Source organism: Ipomoea nil, unplaced genomic scaffold (assembly GCF_001879475.1).
Source record: "Ipomoea nil cultivar Tokyo-kokei standard unplaced genomic scaffold, Asagao_1.1 scaffold1421, whole genome shotgun sequence".
NCBI lineage: Eukaryota > Viridiplantae > Streptophyta > Magnoliopsida > Solanales > Convolvulaceae > Ipomoea > Ipomoea nil.
This window is the reverse complement of record NW_017617849.1, coordinates 654,380-678,598: the sequence shown is the minus strand read 5'-3', so window position 1 is coordinate 678,598 and position 24,219 is coordinate 654,380. Positions and strand designations below refer to the sequence as shown.

At 32.3% G+C, this 24,219-nt stretch overlaps 1 protein-coding gene and 2 non-coding genes across 3 annotated transcripts; 2 read left to right on the top strand and 1 right to left on the bottom strand.

Moving 5' to 3' along the window:
* Positions 1-11,530: 11,530 nt before the first annotated feature.
* Positions 11,531-11,601, top strand: TRNAG-GCC. Its single transcript has one exon. It is a non-coding gene; the product is annotated as a tRNA-Gly (tRNA).
* Positions 11,602-18,789: 7,188 nt separating this feature from the next.
* Positions 18,790-18,860, top strand: TRNAG-GCC. The gene has a single exon. It is a non-coding gene; the product is annotated as a tRNA-Gly (tRNA).
* A 1,551-nt stretch (positions 18,861-20,411) lies between these two features.
* Positions 20,412-20,807, bottom strand: LOC109187358 (uncharacterized mitochondrial protein AtMg00810-like). The gene has a single exon (XM_019337546.1). It carries the CDS (start codon positions 20,805-20,807, stop codon positions 20,412-20,414), a length of 396 nt encoding a protein of 131 aa, XP_019193091.1.
* Between the last annotated feature and the right edge of the window lie 3,412 nt (positions 20,808-24,219).

The following is a 24,219-nucleotide window of genomic DNA, read 5'->3' as shown; positions in this document are numbered from 1 at the left end:
ATGGATAATTGGATATTCTTGAGATGCCGGTTGGGCCTTGGGGACGCATTATAGCCTTATAAGCTTCACATATGTATTGCAAATTATATTGTAACCCAACATGGTAGCTTAAGTGGTAAATAGACTCTTTTTGTTGGAGAAAATTTTGGGATAATCCAGATTCGATTCTCACAAATGACGATTTCCGAGCTAGCTCATGTGTCTCTTGGAGCAACGATTTCGGGCTAGCTCCTGTACCTCACGGAAAGAGTGGGAATCAATATCAATCAGGTGGACTCGGATCACCTTGTGGTTCACACAAAAAAACTGACATTTATTAATTTTTATGCTTAACTTTTAATTTGGCCATAAATAGTCTCTTGACTATTGACCTAAATCAATTCTTATCCTCAACTTTTAATTTGACAATAAATAGTCTATTGATTATTTATTTTGTTACAAATTTGGTCATTCAGTTAAACATTAATTTAGTAAATATTCAATTTAAGGATAATAATGTAAAATGTTGGTTTTCACATTCCTGCTAATGATGAGACTAATGTGCACATATTATATGCACGTCAAAATAAATAATGACAATAACATATTTGTAATTTTTATAAGCTAAACAAGTAGTTCATTGGCTAAACAGTAAACATGCATCATTGCATCCCTTTCTATTATACAAATATGATGACAATTCTATATACGCTAGTGTAACATTTCTTTATTTATTAATTATAATGAAAAAAAATATGAAATTGTAAAGTAAGATTTTAGTGTCAAATATTCAAAAACAAAACGATACACAACTTACACCCGGCAAAATGACTTATTAAGTGTTTCAATCATTTATACTTTGTGTTAATTAATTAATCATGACTTAACTGATTTTATTAAACTAATTAAATTAGATCATGTCAGTATATATCTTACAGAAAATTTTACAGTACTAAAAATGTATTCAGACACTCAAAGAAATTAATGCGCGAGAGATATTCTTCTAACAATATATTCCAAACTCTTTAAAATGTTAAAATTTATTATTTATAGGTAAACAACAAATTTTTAATAAACTCTTATAATCACCCTTTACAGAGAATGGGATCACCACCTACTTTGTCAACGTTGACGGGGAGGAAACCTCCTCCTCTATCAAACTGGACGAAGGAGGTTGTAAAGTTTTGAAATTTTCTTTTAAAATAATAATAATTTGGCCGTGAAACTTTGAAATTGTTTTAAAAAAATCGTCGAATGTAATACTTTTTAAACTTTATTTTTATAATTAAAAAATATTTTTAACATGCCACAACGTTTCTGTTAAAGTTAATTTTTTAAATCTGTCACATTATATGTCAACTTAAGAATTTAACTTGTTTTACCTACAAAAATTACAAAAATATTAATTGCACACACTTTTAATGTTATATCGTTTAATTATACATCTTTTTTGTTTGATGATTTATTTAACTTTTTTTTTTCCTATAAGTTGAACCCTATACTTCCTCTAGTTTTGCGTGTGTATCTTTCGATCCTAGTCAGTAGTATTATTATTTTCAGTTTTGCGTGTGTTGAAAATGTTTGTTTTTCCATTTCTTAATATTGAACTGATATCTGAGACGGAGTATTAAATGTGATGGTGGCGTTTAACAAATACGGAGTATATAATTAGTAAGCAAAGCAAAGCAAGCATGCAACGTATCTGTTATAAACACTAATATTATAGTTATTTTTATCCGTTTTGACTAATTTTTTTAACTTCCGCGTTTAAAGACTCTATCAAGTATAGTGCACACATAAAGGCTAATCCTAGTTGAGTTAACTGAATAATTAATTTAATAACTACTGATTGATTTAATTAATCGAGTAGTCGTTATTATCAAATCCAATAAATCAAGGAAATAAAAATGGTAAAGGATGCTTGTAAAGCTATTACAATGGATAATTTAGACAAAAAATAACATAATGATCCGTAAATACTTGGGCAATAGTAATTTATAAAAGAAAGAAACCCAACTAATTTAGCTAGAAATGTGACAGATCATGAGACTAAATCAAGGTCCACAGAGTCCTGGACCCACCATTTGGATTCGGACGTGGGCTCCGGGTCCTGGATCCTTCTTAGGCCGCTCAAATTATCTTCTTAGACTCTAGGCTATGCATTCCGGGACCTTAAGTCCTAATTATTGGATCGTTTCTAATATCTCTATCAACTACAATATTTTAAGTTTGATTAGGTAAATTTTATTTAGAATACATTTTTGAATAGCAAATACAATTTTTCTTTTGCAATCAAAATATAGTTTACGGTTTAAATAAAATTTACAAAATGGAGGATTATTGGATTGTCTTCAAAGTTTGACGGCCGCCACGACTACATACATATGCACTGACGTTGTAGCTTTCTGTTGAGGAAACAGACATTACTTGCGGACAAAGTCAAGTAACATCTCTATTATTGCTTTGACCAACAATCTATTTATTTATTTATTTATTTATTATATTCTTTAATTTTTGGATCTTAGCTTACATTCAGTTCATTTCAAACAATTATCTAAAAGTCATTAGTGATTAAATTCTAATAAGAATACATAAAATATATTAGTGTAATTTGTAATGATGATAATTTATATAGATTTTTTGTATACTCACATTTTTTTCTAAATTATTAATAATGCAATGGAATAACAAAATTAAGTTTAATATCTTGTATATTATCCTTACTTTTTTATACACTTACAAAATTTTATATTTCTTCTTTGGTTCTAATGTATTAATAATTTCTACGGAGTATTATTTTTATTTCTTTATAATTATATTACTTTTTTCATTGACATTTATTTAATCGTCTTGATTAATCAATTAATAAATTTAAATTTAAATTATTTATACTTTAATTGTTATATATTACAAAGTATTTACTAAATTTTCTAAAACGCTTATAAACTGTAAATCAACATTTGTAATTCGAATAACAATTCAGTTATTTTTAGTCAAAAGACTAAAAGTGAACAAATAGTTAAAAATTTTAAAAGAAGCAGCTGCGACGCACAGCCTTTGGTCTGACGTTTGCAGTGACGAGTAATCACATTTGACCCCCATTTCCCCATCTTGTGCAACCTGCATATTCATTGTAAACTCTGGTCTAAAAATAATTTTCAAATTTTATATATATAGTTGACATATTATATACATGTATTTAATAATTTTTATATCTCTATCTATCATATTATGTGTTAACAATTATTCAAGTTATTTATTTACATATATAAAAACTGTTAATTGTAGGTACATAATGTGTTAACCGAAAGATACGGAATTTTTGTATCAAGTTCACAATGCAATATGAATCTTGGTCTATGGGCAATTGTTATACCATGGCTAAGGTTTATATTGTATTGTGAATTCTGATTTAAAAATTATATGTCAACAGTTAATTAATATATTATGTATTTGCAATTAACAATATTTGTATTTGTAAATAAATTGAAGACACATAATATGTTAATTAAAGACACATAACATGATAACTACAAATACATAAAATATTAACTGCATATACATAATATGTTAACTGTAGACACATATAATATTAATTGGTTAACAAATTACATGTCTGCAGTTAACAGTTTATGTGTCTATAATTATCATGTTGTGTGTTTTAAATTTGTTTACAGGTACAGAAACAATTAACTGCAAGTAGAGAACGTGTCAATTACAAGTACAAAATCTGAAAGTTATTTTCGGACCAGAGTCCACAATGCAAGGTAAGCCCTAATCCATGGTATAATTTGCTTGGTTATTGACTTGTACACGTATTTGATTTACGGAATGAAATTTCAAGAAATATAAATTCTAATTTTTTGAAATATTATTCTATTTTGAAAAATATAAATTCCATTTAATTGAGAATGAAATAGATGATGAATAAAATATGAATTTAATTTCATTGTTTGGTTCATGAAAAGAATATATTCATAAGTTGTATTTTAGTGTTTGGTTAAATTATGAAATAGAAGTATGCCCGGGGTTTATATACAGTTATGAATCTACAGTTATGAGATTATGAATCTACAGTATGGAATTATGAATGTACAGTTATTGATCGAATTATGAACAAAGAGCTCTAACATTATGAACTTATAATTATGAACATATAGTGATAAAATTATAAACATAGAGCTCTAAAATTGTGAACATAGAGCTTCGAAAATTATGAATGTACAATTATGGAGTTATGAATGTACAGTTATGGAGTTATGAATGTACAGTTATAGAGTTATGAACGTACAGTTATGGAGTTATGAATGTACAGTTATTAACATATAGTAATAAAATTATGAACATATACTCCTATAACGAAGCGGTCTGAATTTTTTTTTTTAAAAAAAGGAGATAACAGTGCCTAACGGCACTATTACCCGTGTCCAGCAAGCATGCTGGACACGGGTCCAACGCATAACGATGATCTAAGGAACAAAAAAAAAAAAAAAATCGATAGTATGTACTTGATTAATTTTGTTGATCATTTCAATTAGGTACTCCATTTTCTTTCATATGCAATTGGCCCCAATTTATATATTCCTTTCATAAATCATAAAAGCATGTCGAATTGTAAAGAATTAGTGCACATATATAAACATAACTTAAAAAGCATATACAAACAAAACAAAAATATCAACCCAATATGTATTATAATTTTTGCACTACTCCTGTTTTATCATGACGTTATCTCATTTTATTAAAATTTTAGAACTTCAATTACCCAACTTATTTGATTTATATAGTATATATAAATTAGTTTGATCAATATTCAAATGAAAGTTCATATATGGAGAAGACGAGGGGCATGAGGCACACTTGTAAAAGTTGCAAGTTCCTTGCGAAAGGGTTTGATAGGATCTCTTTCCATCACACTTTAAGGGAAGGTAACAAGTTCACCGATTATTTAGTGAATATTGGGCAACATGGCGAATGAGGTACTAATTATCTGGAGAATTCACCGACTAGCCTAGATAGGCTCATGGTAGTTGACGCTTTTGGTGCCAGCTCGATTAGAGTCTAGTAGCCTTAGCTTTCTTTTCTTTCCCGTTGTTACAGGTCAATCCCACAAAAAAAAAAAAAAAATGGAGAAGTAAGTGCAAAGATTGTGATGCGAGATGGTAGGGTCACTGACTAAATATATAAATTTTATATAGGGGAAATCATCATTTTGACCCCTCAATAGTTTTCCAATTATTAATGTAGTTCTTAGTTTTCAATTTCAACTAATTTGATCATCGAATTGTTTAAAATTTTGTCAATTAAACCCTTCGAAGATCAAATTGATAAATTTTAAAATGTAAAATCATCATTTTGGTCCCTTGAAGGATTTTATTGAAAAAATTTTACGCAAATCGATGATCAAATTAGTTGAAATTGAAAACTACAAACTACATTGACAATTGAGAAACAATTTTGGACCAAAATGGTGATTTTCTCTTTTATATATTAATTCTAAACATAATATTATAAAATGCGATGAAAAAATATCAAATTATTAATAACAAATTGTTTTGACATAAACGTGATTGACATCATCACCACAATTTTATGTGGCACACGAAAATGAATGTTTTCTGGTTGCATAACTTGCATTGTTTGTTTAATTTAGTACTTCTTTATACATTCAATGTAACGTGGTTCTTGTTTATCTTTTCGGTCTTGGTTATCAACTATAACATAATAATGATATTTATATAACACACATTCACATAATGATTATAAATTTCTCTTATAACTCAAAAGTATAATAAATTATAAATATACATTTAAAAAGTAAAATATTATTCTTATAATAAGTTATAAATATACTTGTAAAAAGTAAAATATTAAGAGCTAAACGATTTTCTCTTATAACCCAAAAAATATAATAAATTATTAAATTATACTTTTAAAAAGTTAAAATATTAAGGAATAAGCGTCAAATAAGATAATAAGTCATTTAACTATTAAGACAAGTACGTTTAATTAGATCATTGAGTTACAAAAACCTCCAAATACACTCTTAGTTTGCACATGACAAAAAAATGCAATCAAGTTATTCTAACTTATTATTACATGTAATATTATGTTACCGGTGATTTGAATGCCACTTCATAATATTTTGCTAATTTATAATAATAATAATAATAATAATAATAATAATAATAATAATTTGAGTAGCTTATGTCCCGCATTAGAAAATGATATAGGTTTGTACTAGTACTAATACACATTAACTTTTTAAAAAGTTTGAAGTGTGTGTCATAAATGTTTTTTGTCCCATGTGATACGACCAATTTGTTAGTTTTAGGAGTTACAAGTTATTTTCTTATAATTAACTTGTGTTAGGCAGAATGTTAAGTATTTTTTGACATCAAAGTTTTTATTTTCTTTCCCTCAAAAAAATTCACTCAATTTCTCTAGCTGAAAACGTGTATATTTGAGTGTTCAAATATAACATTGTATCTTGAGGAAAGCGACGCTTCAATACTCCTAGCACTGGTACAAAGTAAAGTCATCTGTGTTTGTTGTAAAAAAAAAAAAAAAAAAAAAAAAAAAGGAAAAAACGTATATTTTACAATATACGCCTATGAATAAGACGCTAAAAGTCCCAACTTTAGGCATTTGTTTCTTAAAAATGCCTAAAATCGACTATAGATATATGCTTCTTCCCAGAAACATACACCTATTTTCTTTAAGGGAATTATGAATACCACACAGATTGAATTGATGTTCATGTTCTATTATGAATATCACACAGGTTGAAAATTCCCTTTGCCGAACTACAAACACATCAAATTTTTAATTCAAAATCATACATTATTTAACCCTAAAAATATAAAGGTGTTTAAACATATATAATTTTGAACTAGAAATGTGATGAATTATGGTAACTTTCTAATAATTTTTTTTTATCAAAATTATATTACTAATGTGACAAAAAATTAATACACCAACTATGATAAAAGAAAAATATTACTTTGATTTACGAAAAAGTCTACAATCGTTATTCGAAAGTGTATTCTCGCTGAAGCTCAACTTGTGACTATAGCTGACAAATGACCACAATGAGGTAAATCAATCTAAATTGTCAATAAATAATCAGTTCAAACTAAAAAAGTTAATAAACGACTCACAGTAAAAGTAAAACTTAGAACGTACATTTTACTTACCCAATCAACTCGGTTAGAGTTCTTAAAAATAATACGGAGTAATACTTAAAAAATTTAATATTGGACTAACTAGTTAGGAACAAATTGATTTGACATAAACGCGATTCACATCATCACAACAAATATAATTGATGTGGAACACGAAAATGAATGTTTTCTGGTTGCGTGTTGAGTTTACAACTTGATGCATTGAATGTAACGCCATTATTGGTTAGATAGCAAATTTTTGGTAATTTATCAAAACTAATATATGTGCCTATGTTTTTAAAATAAACATAAGATTATTATGATCATATAAAAGAAAAAAATTAAAAAAATAATCTCAATTATGTATTTAAAAAGATCTAACAATTCTAAAGCATTGAAAGAAAAAAAAATACTGTAATATTTTAATAAATGACGTAATTTTTACTTTATAGTATACTTTGCAACATTACATAATGCACCTAGTGTTATGTACATGTAAACTCAGTAACGTTGCAAAGTACACTTTAAAATTAAAGACAATTACAATACACAGTAATAATTTTAAAAATTAAATTGGACCCACTACACTTCATGGGTGCAGTGGGATTTTTACACCTAAATCAGATCCATGCCAAATCGGATAGAAGCGGGTATGGATGACAAATTTTACTTTAGAACATGGTCTAAAACCACATTGTATCATTATAATTACACTTTGATTTCATTTGATAATATATTTTTTATTTTTTTAGTTTCGATCATTTTTTATGCACATTAATTTGATTATTCATTTAATAATTGTATTGGACTAGGGATGTCAATTGTACTTGCACCTGACGAAAAACCTGATTCCGATGGGGGATGGGGATGGAGGCAATTTTAAATTCTCCGCCGGGGATGGGGAGTGTTCTCCCCGCCCCGCCCCGTCCCCGATATATATATATATATATATATATATATATATATATATATATATATATATATATATATATATATATATATATATATATATATATATATTGTGTGGGGGGGGGGGGGGGGGGGGGGGCATACAACACACATATGTATTACTTTGTATACAATATACGAAGTATAATTTCAGAAGCATTCTTGTCATTGTATGTCATGCTTATGAAATGCATATTTAAATTATTTTTTAATGTTTAATTTTTAATTTTTTTGATAACTTATTAACGGGGTGAGAATTCTCCGTTCTCGAATAATCCCCATGATGATGGGAATGGGGGGATTTTTCCCTTCTCCGACGGAGATGAGGACGGAGACGGAGAATGGGAAAAAAGTCGGGGGCAGGAATGGGGTATGTCCCCCGCCCCGTTGACATCCCTATATTGGACCAGGGTCCACATAACAATGTGTAGACCGTGGTCCACCGTATACAATTGGATTGAGCTAAATTGCATGTCATCCTACGAATAACAGTAATAATGGACACAAAATGTCGCAAACAATCTGATTGCGACGAAGAAAACATGAATCACAAAAATTACATATAAATCTCCAGCAGTGATGTAGCAAAGCAATATAAAACAAGAAAAGTGATGGACAGGACCATATAATACCCCACACAACTTCACTTTGTGTGGTGCTAGTATAGCTTGCAGCTTCTGGTCGCAGAATCTGACCCCCATTAATCCCAATTGCTGCATCCACCCTTTGCCCTTAGCTTTTCATTTTCAAAAGACAATAATTATTCAACTCCACCTTTTGAACCACTATAGGGTCGCCCTGCATGCCACTTTGCATCTTAATTGGTTCTCCAATGCCCGCGTAGACAGCTCAGTTAATTATAGAGGTGAAGTAATTGAGAAAAAATGACCAGCGATCGAGTCTCACCAACAGCAGTGTAGGAACAACCTCTCAAAGTGAAGAAGGCTCCTTGTGCGCAGTAAGCAAAGATCTAGTTTCTATGTTCAATTGAGTTACCATAATTTACATCCTCCCAGATGCTCTGTTGGGTCAGGGTGTGAGGACCATTGAGGTTGGGGATTTAACCTTTGGGATCGGAGTGTGAGGACCATTGGGGTTGGAAATTCGGGAAGAATTAATTGGTTCTCTAATCTCATATCATTACACCTACCTAGCTAGCTAGCTAGCTAGCTCTACCACTTTTGTCAACTTACTTTCGTGTTGTGCCGTCCTTTGAAGAATAACCATTACTGCCCCGCATCTACTTTATGCACCACGTACAATGGTTGGAAGCTGCAAAACAAAAGTGTCAAATGCACTAATTAATAAGATTACAAGATCATATCCTTTAGTAAAAAAAAAATGTTTAATTTGACCATCCAAAAGCTTTAGGAAATTGCATCTTTTTAATGGTCACATCACGCAACTGTAAATCAACAGGGATTGTTAAAACAAATTGAATGGCTGCACTGTCCTCAAAAGCATCAACAGACAATCTACAAATAATCAGCAGACTAATAAAGTTATAAAAGATTTTATTCTTCAGAGAGTCCAATTAAAGCAAAACTCACTGATTTTAGACAAATAATTTTCTAGTCTTTATGCCCTCCTAAGCTCCATTGTCAGTTAGATTATATATATTAATAATTTATATATAGTTGAATAAACATAATGGACTAACTGTGTCCATCCCACTTAATATTTGCTTAAAGAATACCAATCAAGAAACTTAAATAATGATGTAAAAGAACATGCTATATATGGATCGGATAATATGGTGTTTTGTGCATAATATTATCGAATTGATTGGACTGATTTTTAATTGGAAAGTAACTCCCGAAACTATAACTTTTTAAATGAAGCTAAATTAAATTCAATTTCAGATGTTAAAGTGTTCGAAGATTGAGTTAAAAATAGACTAGCGAATTTTTTCCACATATGTCTAACTTCATACATAGGAAATTTTTTGAATATTCAATCATACAAGGGAAGAGATAGTGAGATTTCATATCATTACTATATATCTTGCTCTAGATGTGCTTTGTTCATAAAGATGACTGAATTGGATTTGCTAAAGAAGCAAATTAGTTGGATCAATACCTTATAAAAATTGGATTAGCTAAAGAAGCAAATTAAGACGCTAACTTTTATATTATCAACTTTGGATGAAATTATCTCAATGGACAAACATAACAAGGAGCAAGGGCAATTTAATAGTTGAGGCCAATCTGTAGCTAGCTTATACATACTAATACCAAGATACCACAAAGACAATCATTATTACATGACAATGGTCCACACAATTATATGGACCATAAATAAAAAATATTCTGTACATTTTTAATATATTAAAGATACATTATTTGTGTATGTAAAGCACATTTCTTTAAAGTACATTATTTGAGTACTGAAAGTACATTATTTTATATATACTATCAAATAATGTACCTTCAGTACACAAATAATATACTTTTAATATATTAAAAATATACCTGATATTTATGATACACACAGCTGTGTGGACCAATAATTTGCCCCACAAAGAAGAATAGTGTAAAAGTTTTCTATCACTATGGAGTTCAAGATCATATTAAGAATCAATGTATGTAGGAGGTTCACAAGAATATATAGGAAGACAAAATAACTTATTGCTAACAAATATCTCAGTGTCAAAGTAGAAAGCAACATGTCAAAATGTGTCATAGATGTGGATTTATAGGTCAAATAATCAAATGGCAATGCAACAAACTATGAAACAATGAAAGAGAGTTCTTGTCATGGCATACAAATTAAACTCGATCTCAAGGTTCAATAAACATACATAAACCACTGTCCAAACAAGTGTGAGTGAAGAAAAGTGATTTGATAATTAAGTCATGTAGCATATCTTAAGATACCCAATTATTCACGATTGTTGATACTCACAACTAAATCACTAAAAGTGGTTCGTTCAACTTTGTCTTATGAATAAGGTTATGATCAAGGGAAAGTTGTGAAAATGTCTTCTAAATTTTCCAAAAGATCCAACTTAAGTTTTGTTGCTTTGTTGTTATATATGCATCAAGCTAAGGGTCCTTATGATATATTGAGGGTACAATAAACTTTGAAGAAATCTTTTGCTTGACTTGAATTTAAACACTCTCCAAAAACGCTTTATCATTTAGTTTAAAATTACTTGAATATCAATTTTGTTCTAGTAGTCAAATACATTGTAATTTGATAACAGTACTATTGCTTTCCAAATGGAAGGTCTCAATGTTTATAATTACAGCAATCCCCTATTTGTTTTATTTGATTGAATTTGTTCTTCGTGCATAAAAAAGAGTTTTAAGAATATTTATTATTGCTTGCTTTATCATTTTTTTATTTTTATTATTTATTTTTATTTTTATTTTTATTTTTATTTTTATATACATTTATCTATCAATCTTGTTAGTATCATTACGTAGATAAACACGATAGCACCAGTGGTCTAGTGGTAGAATAGTACCCTGCCATGGTACAGACCCGGGTTCGATTCCCGGCTGGTGCACTCCCTCGAAGCTGTGACGAACCATGCACGTGAGTGGTGATTGGGTTGCCACGATTAGCCTGATTAAGATCGGACGATCAACAGCGCATCTGAGCTTCTTTTTCTTTTTTTTTTTCATTGGCTTTTGTGGAATGTTTCTACTGCAATAGATAATTAATAAAAACCCCCCTACTATGTTTAACATTTTTATCTTCAAATTATTTTAAAATAAATATTTGGTGTATTGTTGAGCATCGGATGGGTTTAAGCGGTTTTACAAAATTTTGGTTAGATAAAGTTATTAAATTTAGAATAGTTAAATAGATAAATAAAGCTCATAATACTTCTTTTTCCATCTTCTTCTTCTTTTTTAGTTTATCAACAGTAAAGATTGTGGGCGAATTGTTACATGATTTCTGGCAGCAACATACCAACTCAACTCCACAAATGGTTAATATGTTTAGTATTTATATTCACTATACTTTATTCGAACAAAGCATTCATATGGCTATTAAGTAATTGAAGTTTTTTATCAATCATATTCTCTTTTTTTTTTTTCTTTTTCTTTTTCTATCATATTCAACAATTTACTATCAAATAGTTATATATAGTTACAACATAAGTTACTTCATTTTGTTAAAACTCTAAAAAATAAAAGATATAAAAAATATTAAATTACTTTTTTATCCCAAAACATTTGAGTTAAAAAATTTATATACACTAACATTGTAAAATTATGCAATTAAAATTACCAAATGGAAATTATATTTCAACACAATCTGTAGAAAGACACAAAAAGAAGAAAGTTTTTTAACAAATCCGTAGGATTGAAATAGTGTGAGCTAAACTAAAAAATAAAAAGAAGGTAAAATTAGAAATGCATTAGAAACTAAAAAATTGTAAAGTTGAAAATTATTTTTATAAGTACAATAAAGAAAGTATAAGGTATAAATCAATGGTGCAATGTATTACACCAACATAAAATTTATTTTTGTTTTAATACTACTATTATTGATTGTTATATAATTTAGTATATATTATTCTTTTGTTGTTCTATCTCTTCCAAATTTCTCTATTATTATATAATAACATAATAAAAATAAATGATATACAGATAGAGGTTTGTTTTTGCCTAAACTGAATTTTAAAGTTATTTTATAAATGAAATGAAAAACATTGCAATAAACAAAAGGCACCAATATATGGTCTAGTGGTAGAATAGTACCCTGCTATGGTAGAGATTCGGATTTGATTCTTGGCTGGTGCACTCCAACACGAGTTTTTTGCACTTTTAGTCCCACGACTATAGTGGCACTGGCAGAATTGATCCACGACTTTTGAACCTTGCAATTTTAGTCCACGACTATTATTTTTTTTACAAAAATGGTCATTCCGGCCACTTTTCCGTCAAAATTTCACCGGAAAAAAAAATTCTTTATTTTTAGCCAGGTTAAAATTGACATTTTACTTATCTCAAAAAATTAAAAGAAAAAAATTGATATTTGACTACCTACAATATTACTGGGCTACATACTACTGCCCCAGGCGGTGGAGTTCCTGGAGCAGGCAGGGGCTTCGCCGCGGCGTTCCCCGGGCTAGTTGGGTTATCCGGCAGCAGCATTGGAGTGGTACATGTACTCCACCGCATGGGGCAGTAGTATGTAGCCCAGTAATATTGTATATAGTCAAATATCAATTTTTTTCTTATAATTTTTTGAGATAAGTAAAATGTCAATTTTAACCCGGCTAAAAATAGATAAAAAATTTTCCCGGTAAAATTTTGACGGAAAAGTGGCCGGAAGGACCATTTTTGCAAAAAATTCAATAGTCGTGGACTAAAATTACAAAGTTCAAAAGTCGTGAATCAATTCTGCCGGTGCCACTATAGTCGTGGGACTAAAAGTGCAAAAAACTCACTCCAACACCAATGCCAGAATTTGGCCTCTAGTGGTGATTTGGGTTTCCACAGGCCACAACTTCTCTTCATTTTTTTTTTCTTTTTTCTTTTTTTCTTTGGGGGACTATTTCCACATAATTAGTAAAATCTACCCACTATGTTTAACATTTTTATCTTCAAATTATTTTATATTAAAATTAATAGTTAATGTATTATGGATGTATAAATATTATGTAATCAATCATATTTGTAATTAAAAAGGTAAATTTGATCTTATTAATTTTTTTATTTATTATTTTTTTTTTGCAAATACTTTTTTTTTTTTAACTTTGAATATTTCATATATTTAAATAATTTACCGTAGAACTTGATCATATTGAGCTTTCATTAATAGTAATTCCAATAATACAATGGTAATAGTCTTAAATTTCTTAATAGGATATGTTCATCTCGATAATAATAATATGTCAATTGATTTAGAGAACTTTTGGTAATATGCCACTTAAGAAGTTAAAATTTAGTGATTTAAAACAAGAAGCGCCAGTGATCTACTGGTAGAATAGTACCTTGTCACAGTACAGACCTAGGTTTGGGTCACCTGATCTACCTGATTTAATCCGACAGTAAACGGTGCATGCTTCGTCTCTTATTTTTTGCTTTGGTGGAATATTCGACATAATTAGTAAAATTTTCCCACTATGTTTAACAATTAACAGTTTATCTTCAATTTGTTTTATAGTAAATATTTGATATATAAATGATATATAATACAATGAACCATATTGTGTCACCTCGTTAAAAAATAAATTTAATCTTGTTATACCTTTTTTCTACAAATAATTGTTATTTTTAAATATTCAATTGAAAAATGATTTCTCATTATTTTTTAAGAATATATGAAACCACCCTTTACTCTAATAATATTTATTTATAATCTTAATCATTTGTCATTGTTATAAGTGGTATATGAATATTTATTACCCTCTATGTTTTATGGTACAATTAACGATTGATTTTTTTTTTTTTTCATTTGTCACATTTAATTATCATGTCTATTATTCATTAGTCAAATAAATTCTTTTTTCTTTGTTGTTGTTCTTCTTCTTCTTCTTCTTTGTGGTTATTATTATTATTATTATTATTATTATTATTATTATAATTGATTTTTTTTTGTTTAATATTAGTTTTAATGTAATATATGTGTGTGTGTGTGTATTATACACTAATAATAAATGTAATATTATAAAAAAATGAATTATAAATAACTTTAGTCGAGTTTTATTAATTGAACAAGATACGTATATCAAGATTAAAAAAAAAACATAAAGAATTTTATAGAACTTTTTAATATATTTATACAACCAAAATAATCTTTCAAATAAACATTTATCTAGTCTCTCTAGATTTGTTTCATGTCCGCTTGTAAGATTTTTGACAAAATTTTAAAATAAATAGTTTTCCAATCTTATATATTCTAATAAATTAAAAAATAAATTATATTTGTGCTTGATATAACCGGGAACACTCATAAAATTCACACCGCAACCCCTATATCCCTTTCCCTCTCTCCATGATGTATTGATTTATTTTTTTGCCAAGGAAGTAGAGAGATGAAACTCACCATCAAAATTTGATTAAACTGATATATTGATTTATTGTTATTATTCTAGAACTAGAATAACATAATAAAAATAAATGATATATAGATAGAGGTTTGTTTTTGCCTAAACTGAATTTAAACGATCTTCGATAAATAAAATGAATAACTTTGCAATTAGCAAGAGGCACTAGTGGTCTAGTGGAAGAATAGTACCCTGCGACGGTATAGACCTGGGTTCGATTCCCGTGGTGCAAAGTTTTTAAGAAGCGCAAATTTTTGTTTATGCCTTGGGTTATTCATTTTTTTCGCATCAGTTATAGAACCCTTTGGAGGATTTTTTGCTAGTGGTTTCAAGAAAGCCTTTAAAGTCAAGGTTCGTTCTACAATTCCTGGAATCATCATATTTAAGTTTATGCATAAGTTATGACTATTTCCGCTTGAAATGCTTCAGGATTTTGGAGATAGTATATATCCCTGGACATGGCGGCTTTACCGATAAAATGGACTGCCAGGTAAGCTTTGACATATATAACTACAAAAAACTATCAATCTCTAATCTCTACATCTCTGTATGTGGATGACAAGGTCTAGATTGCTGGAAACTCGATGGGCTCACTCTCCTGCAATAAACAAAAATAGAAGGAAAGAATACTTGAAGTTGTGTGTTTAAATCCTTAATTACTCACATTTACGTGCTTATTTATATTAATAAATCGATTATTAGAATTATGGTTAGAGTTCTTGTGGATATATTGTGCAGATGGTGGTGGCAATATTTTCCTATATCTATCTGCAGTCATTTGCTCTCCCACACATATGACTCTGTTGAAATGATGCTGGATCAGGTACCTAAGACAAAACATTTTCTAACTTTTTGCACATATATATAGTCATATATATCATCAGTTCTCAGTATTCAGTTTATGTTAATATCTTTAATTACCTAGAACTCCCACAAAAACACAATTCAAATTAAAGTTGATGCAGCAGCACGAGTTCTGAATTGAAACCACTAGTGTATGGCTCGGCACGCAAATATGAGTTTAAACCCTAAACGTGAGGGTCCCTCGCCCCCCTTGGGGATTGCTGGATGCGCATAAGTAACTCGATCAAGGTCTAAGTGCTTACTTTTTAATTACTCTAAGGCTGAGATTCTTCCTTATTTACGGATTCAAACTCGGATATTTGCTGGACCACTATTCACTACACCCACATTTAACTTTTTGATTACTGAGCTATGCCCCGAGAGCAGTCGGCCCACAAACATGATTGTTTATGAGGGAGTATGCCTTAAGTTTGCATGGTGCAGATTTTAAGGAGCCTGAGTTATGAGGACCAGACAACACTATACATTAGGCTGAGCATGATGGATCAACCTTAGCTTTATGCCACTATGATATTACCAACCCTCAGATTTGAAGGGATGGTGTATAGAATGATTGATGTTGAGAAAGAAATCCCCTCTGATCTGATATTAATTGTTTCTGTAACAGGGGCCGGTTTTTAGATTTTTGTGGCCCTGTTCGGATAAATAAATAAGGCCCTACCAAAATTAAAATCTTTAAAACTAATACCGTAATTTTATTATCTAAATATATAACAAAAAAAAAGTTATCCGTGCATCGCACGAACATTGCACGTGCACTGCACGGATAATTGGGCAATTATTTGCTCGAATTCAAGCAAGGATAACATAAAAAAACATAATCAATACAACCCATTTCATCAATTGCTGCACTATATAATATTCGTTGTTATAATTTAAAGATTATAACAAATCTTTTTCGTGCAACGCACAGGTAAAAATAGACATTATGGAATAATAATAATAGTGTGTACAAGTTTTGAACCTTAACCTCAAAGTTAAAATACAATAAATACATGTTCTTACCATTTTTTTTATAGAGCCTTTTAAGTTTAATTAAAAACTTTTAATTTTTATTTCTAAACTAACTAAGTAAAAATAAAATATTGAGCTTCTAAAATTTGGGACCCTGTGCGGTAACCCAGCTTGCACAGTCCAAAATCCGGGCCTTTCATGGTGTTGATGCACTCACATCAGTTTGTCTTCCTACATAGGATTGATTTCTCTATGTTTCCCCAGTTTCTAGGGTTAGGGCTACTAGTCTTGGTCCCTTTTTCATTTGAATCTATAGGGGCAGGCTCCCTGCCATTCTCCTTACCATTTCTAGTAGGGGTTATAGTTGTACTTGTTACTACTATTATTTGTACTTTTTATCTCATCCCGCGTTTTGGGAGAAGGATGATGGTCGATCTATCTTGCCTGACTTTGTCAATTTGTCAGGTATTTCATTATTTTAAATATTATTCTATATTACTTATTATATTTAATTAATTTCAGAACATGTGAAACTATATATATATATATATATATATATATATATATATATATATATATATATATATATATATAATTTCTTGTATTGCATCTGGGGTTGACTATAGTTTTAAGACTTGTCGGTAATCCTGAGACCGGCATATTGAAGCATACATACAAAATAATAGTTTTTGTTCTTATAATACTTAGCTATGTCTCTCTTGCTATAGTAGGAAGTCCTCATGGTTGGAGTGCTCGCGCATATCCTTTGGAAGTGGCGAGAGTAGGACGTAGTATGGAGTACATTTGTAGTCAATTTGTTCTTATGATGTTGATTCCCATAATTCCTAGCCTAGTATGTAAATTGAATGAATGGATATTTTTATGTTTTAGTATTCTTGCATTAGTATGCCGTATTCTCTTGGCTTGTTGTAATATAGATTAGGATAAACGAATTTGTAAGAATATTTTTATTATGAATGAATGAATATTAATTGAAAAGTTGTGATTTTTGAGTTGTGGCGTATGAATGACGATGTTATGTTTTGGCAGGGCCGGTTTTTAGATTTTTGTGGCCCTGTTCGGGTAAATAAATAAGGCCCTACCAAAATTAAAATTTTTAAAACTAATACCGTAATTTTATTATCTAAATATATAACAAAAAAAATTTATCCGTGCACCGCATGCACATTGCACGCGCACTGCACAGATAATTGGGCAATTATTTGCTTAAATTCAAGCAAGGATAACATAAAAAAACATAATCGATACAATCCATTTCATCAATTGCACTATATAATATTCGTTGTTATAATTTAAAGATTATAACAAATCTTTTCCGTGCAACGCTCAGGTAAAAATAGACATATTATGAATAATAATAATAGTGCGCAAAAGTTTTGAACCTTAGACCTCAAAGTTAAGATACAATAAATACACGTTCCTACCATTTCTTTATAAAGCCTTTTAAATTTAATTAAAAACTTTTAATTTTTATTTCGAAACTAACTAGATAAAAATAAAATATTGAGCTTCTAAAATTTGAGACCCCTCTAAAATTTAGGGCCCTGTGCGATAGCCCAACTTGCACAGCCTAAAATCCGGACCTGTATCTGTAAAACAGTGTGGAGTGCACGCATGCATGCACTTATACATGATGTTCTCCTGAGCTAAATTTGATTTCTTCAATTCTTTAAAAAAGATGATGATGAAGACATTGGTTTTCACAATTTCTGTTCTCTTGGTCTTACCTATAAGTCTATAACCTACACCTGGAAACTTCATGAAAGAATACAAACTATTTTCACCTATATTGTTCTTAGAAGAAGAGACTGAAATTATAGTTTAGTTATATTCAAGGTAGTAAGCCAAAAAGCACCAGTGGTCTAGTGGTAGAATAGTACCCTGCCACGGTACAGACCCGGGTTCGATTCCCGGCTGGTGCATCTCCTGAAGCAAATGAAGATATCTGCGCACGAGTGGTGATTGGGTCGCCACGGTTTGTGTCTGATCTAAAATTGGACGATGAACATCGCATCTGAGCTTCTTTGTTTTTTGGTTTCTGCATATTTTTATCTTTAACTGGGTTTAACTGGACGACTAAGTAGCGCCTCTGAGCTTCTTTTGCTTATTCCCCCCCCTAAATTATCACTGTGGGCGGCCCACTATTGCTAGCTGGTTTTTTTTTTTTTTTTTTTTTTTTTTTTTTTTTTTTAACATATAGTATAATCTTTCTTCAAATTATATTTTTTGTATATAAATATGGAGTAATATATTTTAACATTAATTCCTAGCGAGTCCTTTTTTTTTTTTTTTTTTTTTTTTTTTAAACCTGCTTCTCCACAAATGAATGGCCAAAGATATGTGATTTTGCAAATATTCACAAAATTAACATTTTGTACGCGCGGGATGTGTGAAAATTCATGCCCAATATTAAAACATTGATAAATACAAATAATTAAAAATTATAATTTGAATTATATATACACAAATAATAATTTTTTGTATATAAATATGGAGTAATATATTTTAACATTAATTCCTAGCGAGTCCTTTTTTTTTTTTTTTTTTTTTTAAACCTGCTTCTCCACAAATGAATGGCCAAAGATATGTGATTTTGCAAATATTCACAAAATTAACATTTTGTACGCGCGGGATGTGTGAAAATTCATGCCCAATATTAAAACATTGATAAATATAAATAATTAAAAATTATAATTTGAATTATATATACACAAATAATATATGTATTTTGAACACACACATATATAATTTATCATTGATAGGAATTTAATTAAAATATAATTAAGTATTAAATTAATATATAATGATTTTAATAAAATGATAATTAAAAGATAGGATAGATATAAGTGTATGGTAATAATGATGTGTTATCAATGTTAGAATTAAAAACAAACGGTGTTATGATTAGAAAGATAATCTCATTCAGTTCAAACAGAAAGCAATTACAATAGAGTATATCTAATCACACCACTAAACACTCCTGACTAATAGACTAGCTGTACAAGACTAATTCTAAGACCACACAATTATAAACTATGTTACATATAATTAAATAATAGTAATAATAATAGTAACACTAACACACCCCCTCAAGCACAAGTGGTCCACAACATTAAGCTTGTCCCGCAGAGCTGTAAACCGGGGTCCTGGTAAAGGCTTGGTAAGGACATCAGCTAGTTGATCTTTGGTGGAGACAAAATTCACCACGAAGTCGCCCGAGGCCACCTTGTCACGCACAAAGTGGTAATCAATTTCTACATGCTTTGTCTGAGCATGAAACACAGGATTTGCGCATAGGTAAGTAGCCCCTAAGTTGTCACACCATAAGCTGGAGGGGTGCCCAGTGTGCAACCCAAGTTCTCGTAGTAATGAAACAATCCAGGTAACTTCAGCGGCGACATCAGCAAGAGCTTTATATTCCGCCTCAGTAGAGGAGCGAGCTACGGTGCGTTGTTTCCGAGAGAGCCAGGAAACTAGATTGCTCCCCAAAAAACAGTATATCCACTAGTGCTTTTCCTGTCTACCGGACACCCAACCCAGTCAGAGTCGGAGTAGGCATGTATGGCACTGGAGTCAGAGGGGGTTAGCCGAAGACCGTAACCCAGAGTACCCTTGATATACCGCAACCCACGTTTCTCCATCGCCCAATGATCTTCAGTGGGAGAGTGCATAAACTGACACAGGCGGTTGACTGCATAGGCGAGATCTGGCCGGGTGATAGTCAGATACTGTAGTGCACCGAAAACACGACGATACTGCGTAGGATTCTCAAATGGCTGATCAGACGGAGTTACTGCTTGGGAAACAGAGGCTGGTGTAGTGAGAGGCTTGCAGTCCGTCATCCCAGAGCGTCCCAATAAGTCAACCATGTATCTGCGCTGGGACTAAATCATGTCGTCACCTGCCGCAACTGTCTCTATCCCCAGAAAGAACCTTGGTGTGCCGAGGTCACGAATTTTGAATGCGGTGGCGAGGCGACGTAACAGAGACTCAACCAGAACTGCATCACTACCCATCATGATGATATCATCCACATAGACGAGGAGAAACACTTTAGATACTCCCGTCGAGTGGTAAAATAATGAGACATCAGTCTTGGACGAGGAAAAACCTGCAGACAACAAAAAGTCGTGAAGTCTTTTGAACCACGCCCGCGGGGCCTGCTTGAGCCCATAGAGTGGCTGTAAAAGACAGACATGATCCGGGTGAGTCGGATCTTCATATCCTGGTGGCTGTTTCATGTATACTGTCTCAGCTAAATGGCCATTAAGGAAGACATTGTAGACATCCAACTGCCGTAGAGTCCATTTGTTTGAGACAGCTAAAGAGAACAAAATGCGTACTGTAGTGGGTTTGACAACTGGACTGAAAGTGTCGAAGAAGTCCTCCCCTGCGGCTTGATTGAAGCCTTTGGCTACTAAATGAGCCTTGTAGCGATCAATCAAGCCATCAGCAGTACGTTTAGTATGGAAGACCCATTTGCAGCCAATAATGTTCATGGTAGGTTCTGGGGGAACTAATCGCCAAGTGTTGTTATGGAGGAGGGCATTGAACTCTTGATCCATTGCGTCATGCCACTGTGGGTGCCCCACAGCTTGGGAGTAGCACGTTGGATCAGTTGTTGCCGTTAGAGCCTGAAACTCTTCATTAGTACCCCGAGTCATACGCTGAAGACGCATAGCCAGAGGCTGAACTGTGGTTCGTTTCCAGGCCCTTCTAGGAGCATTTGACTCAATGGCCAATAGTGGTGCTTCTTGGGCCAAAGGGACGGGCTCAGGGTCCGGGATTGGTCCCGGAGTTGGCACAAGTTGTCGGGATTGCACAGGTGATATGGGTGCTGAAGCCCATGGTAGAGATGCAGGTGTAGAGTCCTGCTGTACTGAACCTGTTGTAAAGGGAAAAACATTCTCGTCAAACCACACATGGCGATAGATATAGGATGGTGGGTAACCTAAGAAGACACATGGGGTAGAACGATACTCCATCTTGTGGCGATTATAAGGCCGTAGATGACTGTAACATTGACACCCGAAGACTTTTAGAAATTGGTACGGTGGGGATTTTTTGTAGAAACGATAATATGGGCTTTCAAACTTTAAGACCGAGGTGGGAAGGTAGTTAATTAGGCAGGTGGCGGTTTCAAAGGCATAGTCCCAATATTGTTGCGGGACGGAGCCTTGAGCAAGAAGAGCTAAGCCCGTTTCGACAATGTATCTGTTACGACGCTCAACTCTTCCGTTTTGTTCATGTGTGTAGGCACATGACTGCCGGTGTTCAATACCCAAGGTTTGGAAAGTTGTATGTAATTTGCGGTATTCACCCTCTAAATCTGATTGGATTGACTTGATAAAGCGCGAAAACTGCCGCTCTACCAACACACGAAACGAGTCAAAAATTTTATAGATATCTTATTTTACCCGTAATGGATAAAACCAGGTGAAACACGTGAAGTCATCAACAAATAACAGAAAGTAACGACATCCACTACTTGACACAATAGGAGCGGGGCCCCAGATATCTGTATATAAAAGATCTAATACATTTTGACTAGAATTTTCAACCCTATCTAATTTTAAACGGGAGGACTTGCCGAGGTGACAAGCCGTGCACGACCCCAATTCTTTGGAATTATTTGTCTGAATGAAGCAGTTCTGAAGGACTTTATTTTGAACCACACTATGTGGGTGACCAAGCCTGCGATGCCACACAGTCGGCGTAGCACGGGAACTCACAAACGCAAAGTGGGAACGTGACACGGATAATTTGTATAGACCGCCCGAGGTTGGACCCTTAAGAAGTGTGACCTTGGTTTTGGAATCCTTCACAAAAAAAACAATTATCATGAAATTCAAAATAAACATGATTATCGTTAGCAAACTTTTGCATAGAAAGTAATGGTACGGTTAAATTAGGGATGTGCAACACATTAGACATGAGTAACTGTTTTGACACGGATGGAATAGATACATGACCAATCCGCGAGATAGCCAAACCTGTACCGTTTCCGACGCGGAGCGTGTCCTGGCTAACTTAATCTTCCGAGTTACTCAGCATGCCGGCATCGGGTGTGGCGTGTGAGAAAGATAATCTCATTCAATTCAAACAGAAAGCAATTACAAGAGAGTATATCTAATCACACCACTAAACACTCCTGACTAATAGACTAGCTGTACAAGACTAATTCTAAGACCACACAATTATAAACTATGTTACATATAATTAAATAATAATAATAATAATAGTAACACTAACAGTTATAACGGTGTAAGGATAGTTTTATCTAATAACATTGTAATGTACAACATTTAAAGTAAAATGTACACATATATTTGCATACAAAAAGAGGGACAAAAATCAAGGATATAACCTTAATTGAGGCTTATTATGTTTTTATTTTTGATAACATAATCAAACTTGGTAGCTGATATTTGCAAAAATTTTGTCGACTCTTGTTTAATTATTATAATTCTTCGATTATGGTCAAAACAATTGTAACGCTTTCTCTCCCTTCTCTCTAGGGTTTCTCTCCCTAGGTAGGGTTTTCCGTTTTATCTTGATTTCTTGACTTTCTTTCTTGCATGTTCTGGCTTCTGATTCCCGTCGGAGTTGTTTCTTCTTGTCGGGATCATTCTACTGCTCTCCTAAGTTCGCTTGTTTCCGGTTATCCCGCTCATCGCCTTATCGTCCAGACCAGTCCGTCCCCCCCTTACGTAATCGGCTGTTGTTCGTGTTGGTTTGCTGCGATGGCTTCGACACCTATTGACGAAATCGTGGCAGACATCACCGCCCAGTATGCAGACATTGTTCTAGAAGGGGAGGAGGTTGGTTTTCTTCCAGTGCTCGAGGACGTCCAGTCGGGAGAGTCGTGGATAGTGGTCGGCAGGTTCCTTACGGAGCGTAGGATCAAGGTCAAATACATGCGGCAAGTTATGCCGTCAGTTTGGAAACCTGTGAAGGGGGTGCAGATTGCTGAGATCCAACCGAACTTGTTTATGTTCATTTTTTTCCACATAACTGATATGCAACGGGTCATCGAGGAAGGTCCCTGGTCCTTTGAGAACAACACTTTAGTTTGTAGACAGGTGGGTGTGGGTGAGTTGCCTGGTCAGGTGGTTCTTAACTCTGTTGATATGTGGGTTCAGATACATGATCTCCCGGTGGGCTACACTTCTGGCTCAATTATTGAGCAGATTGGGAATTTCATTGGAACTTTTGTTAAATGTGATGATAGACAGCTTGGGGGTTTTTGGAAAGCTTTTTACCGTGTTAGGGTTTCTGTTC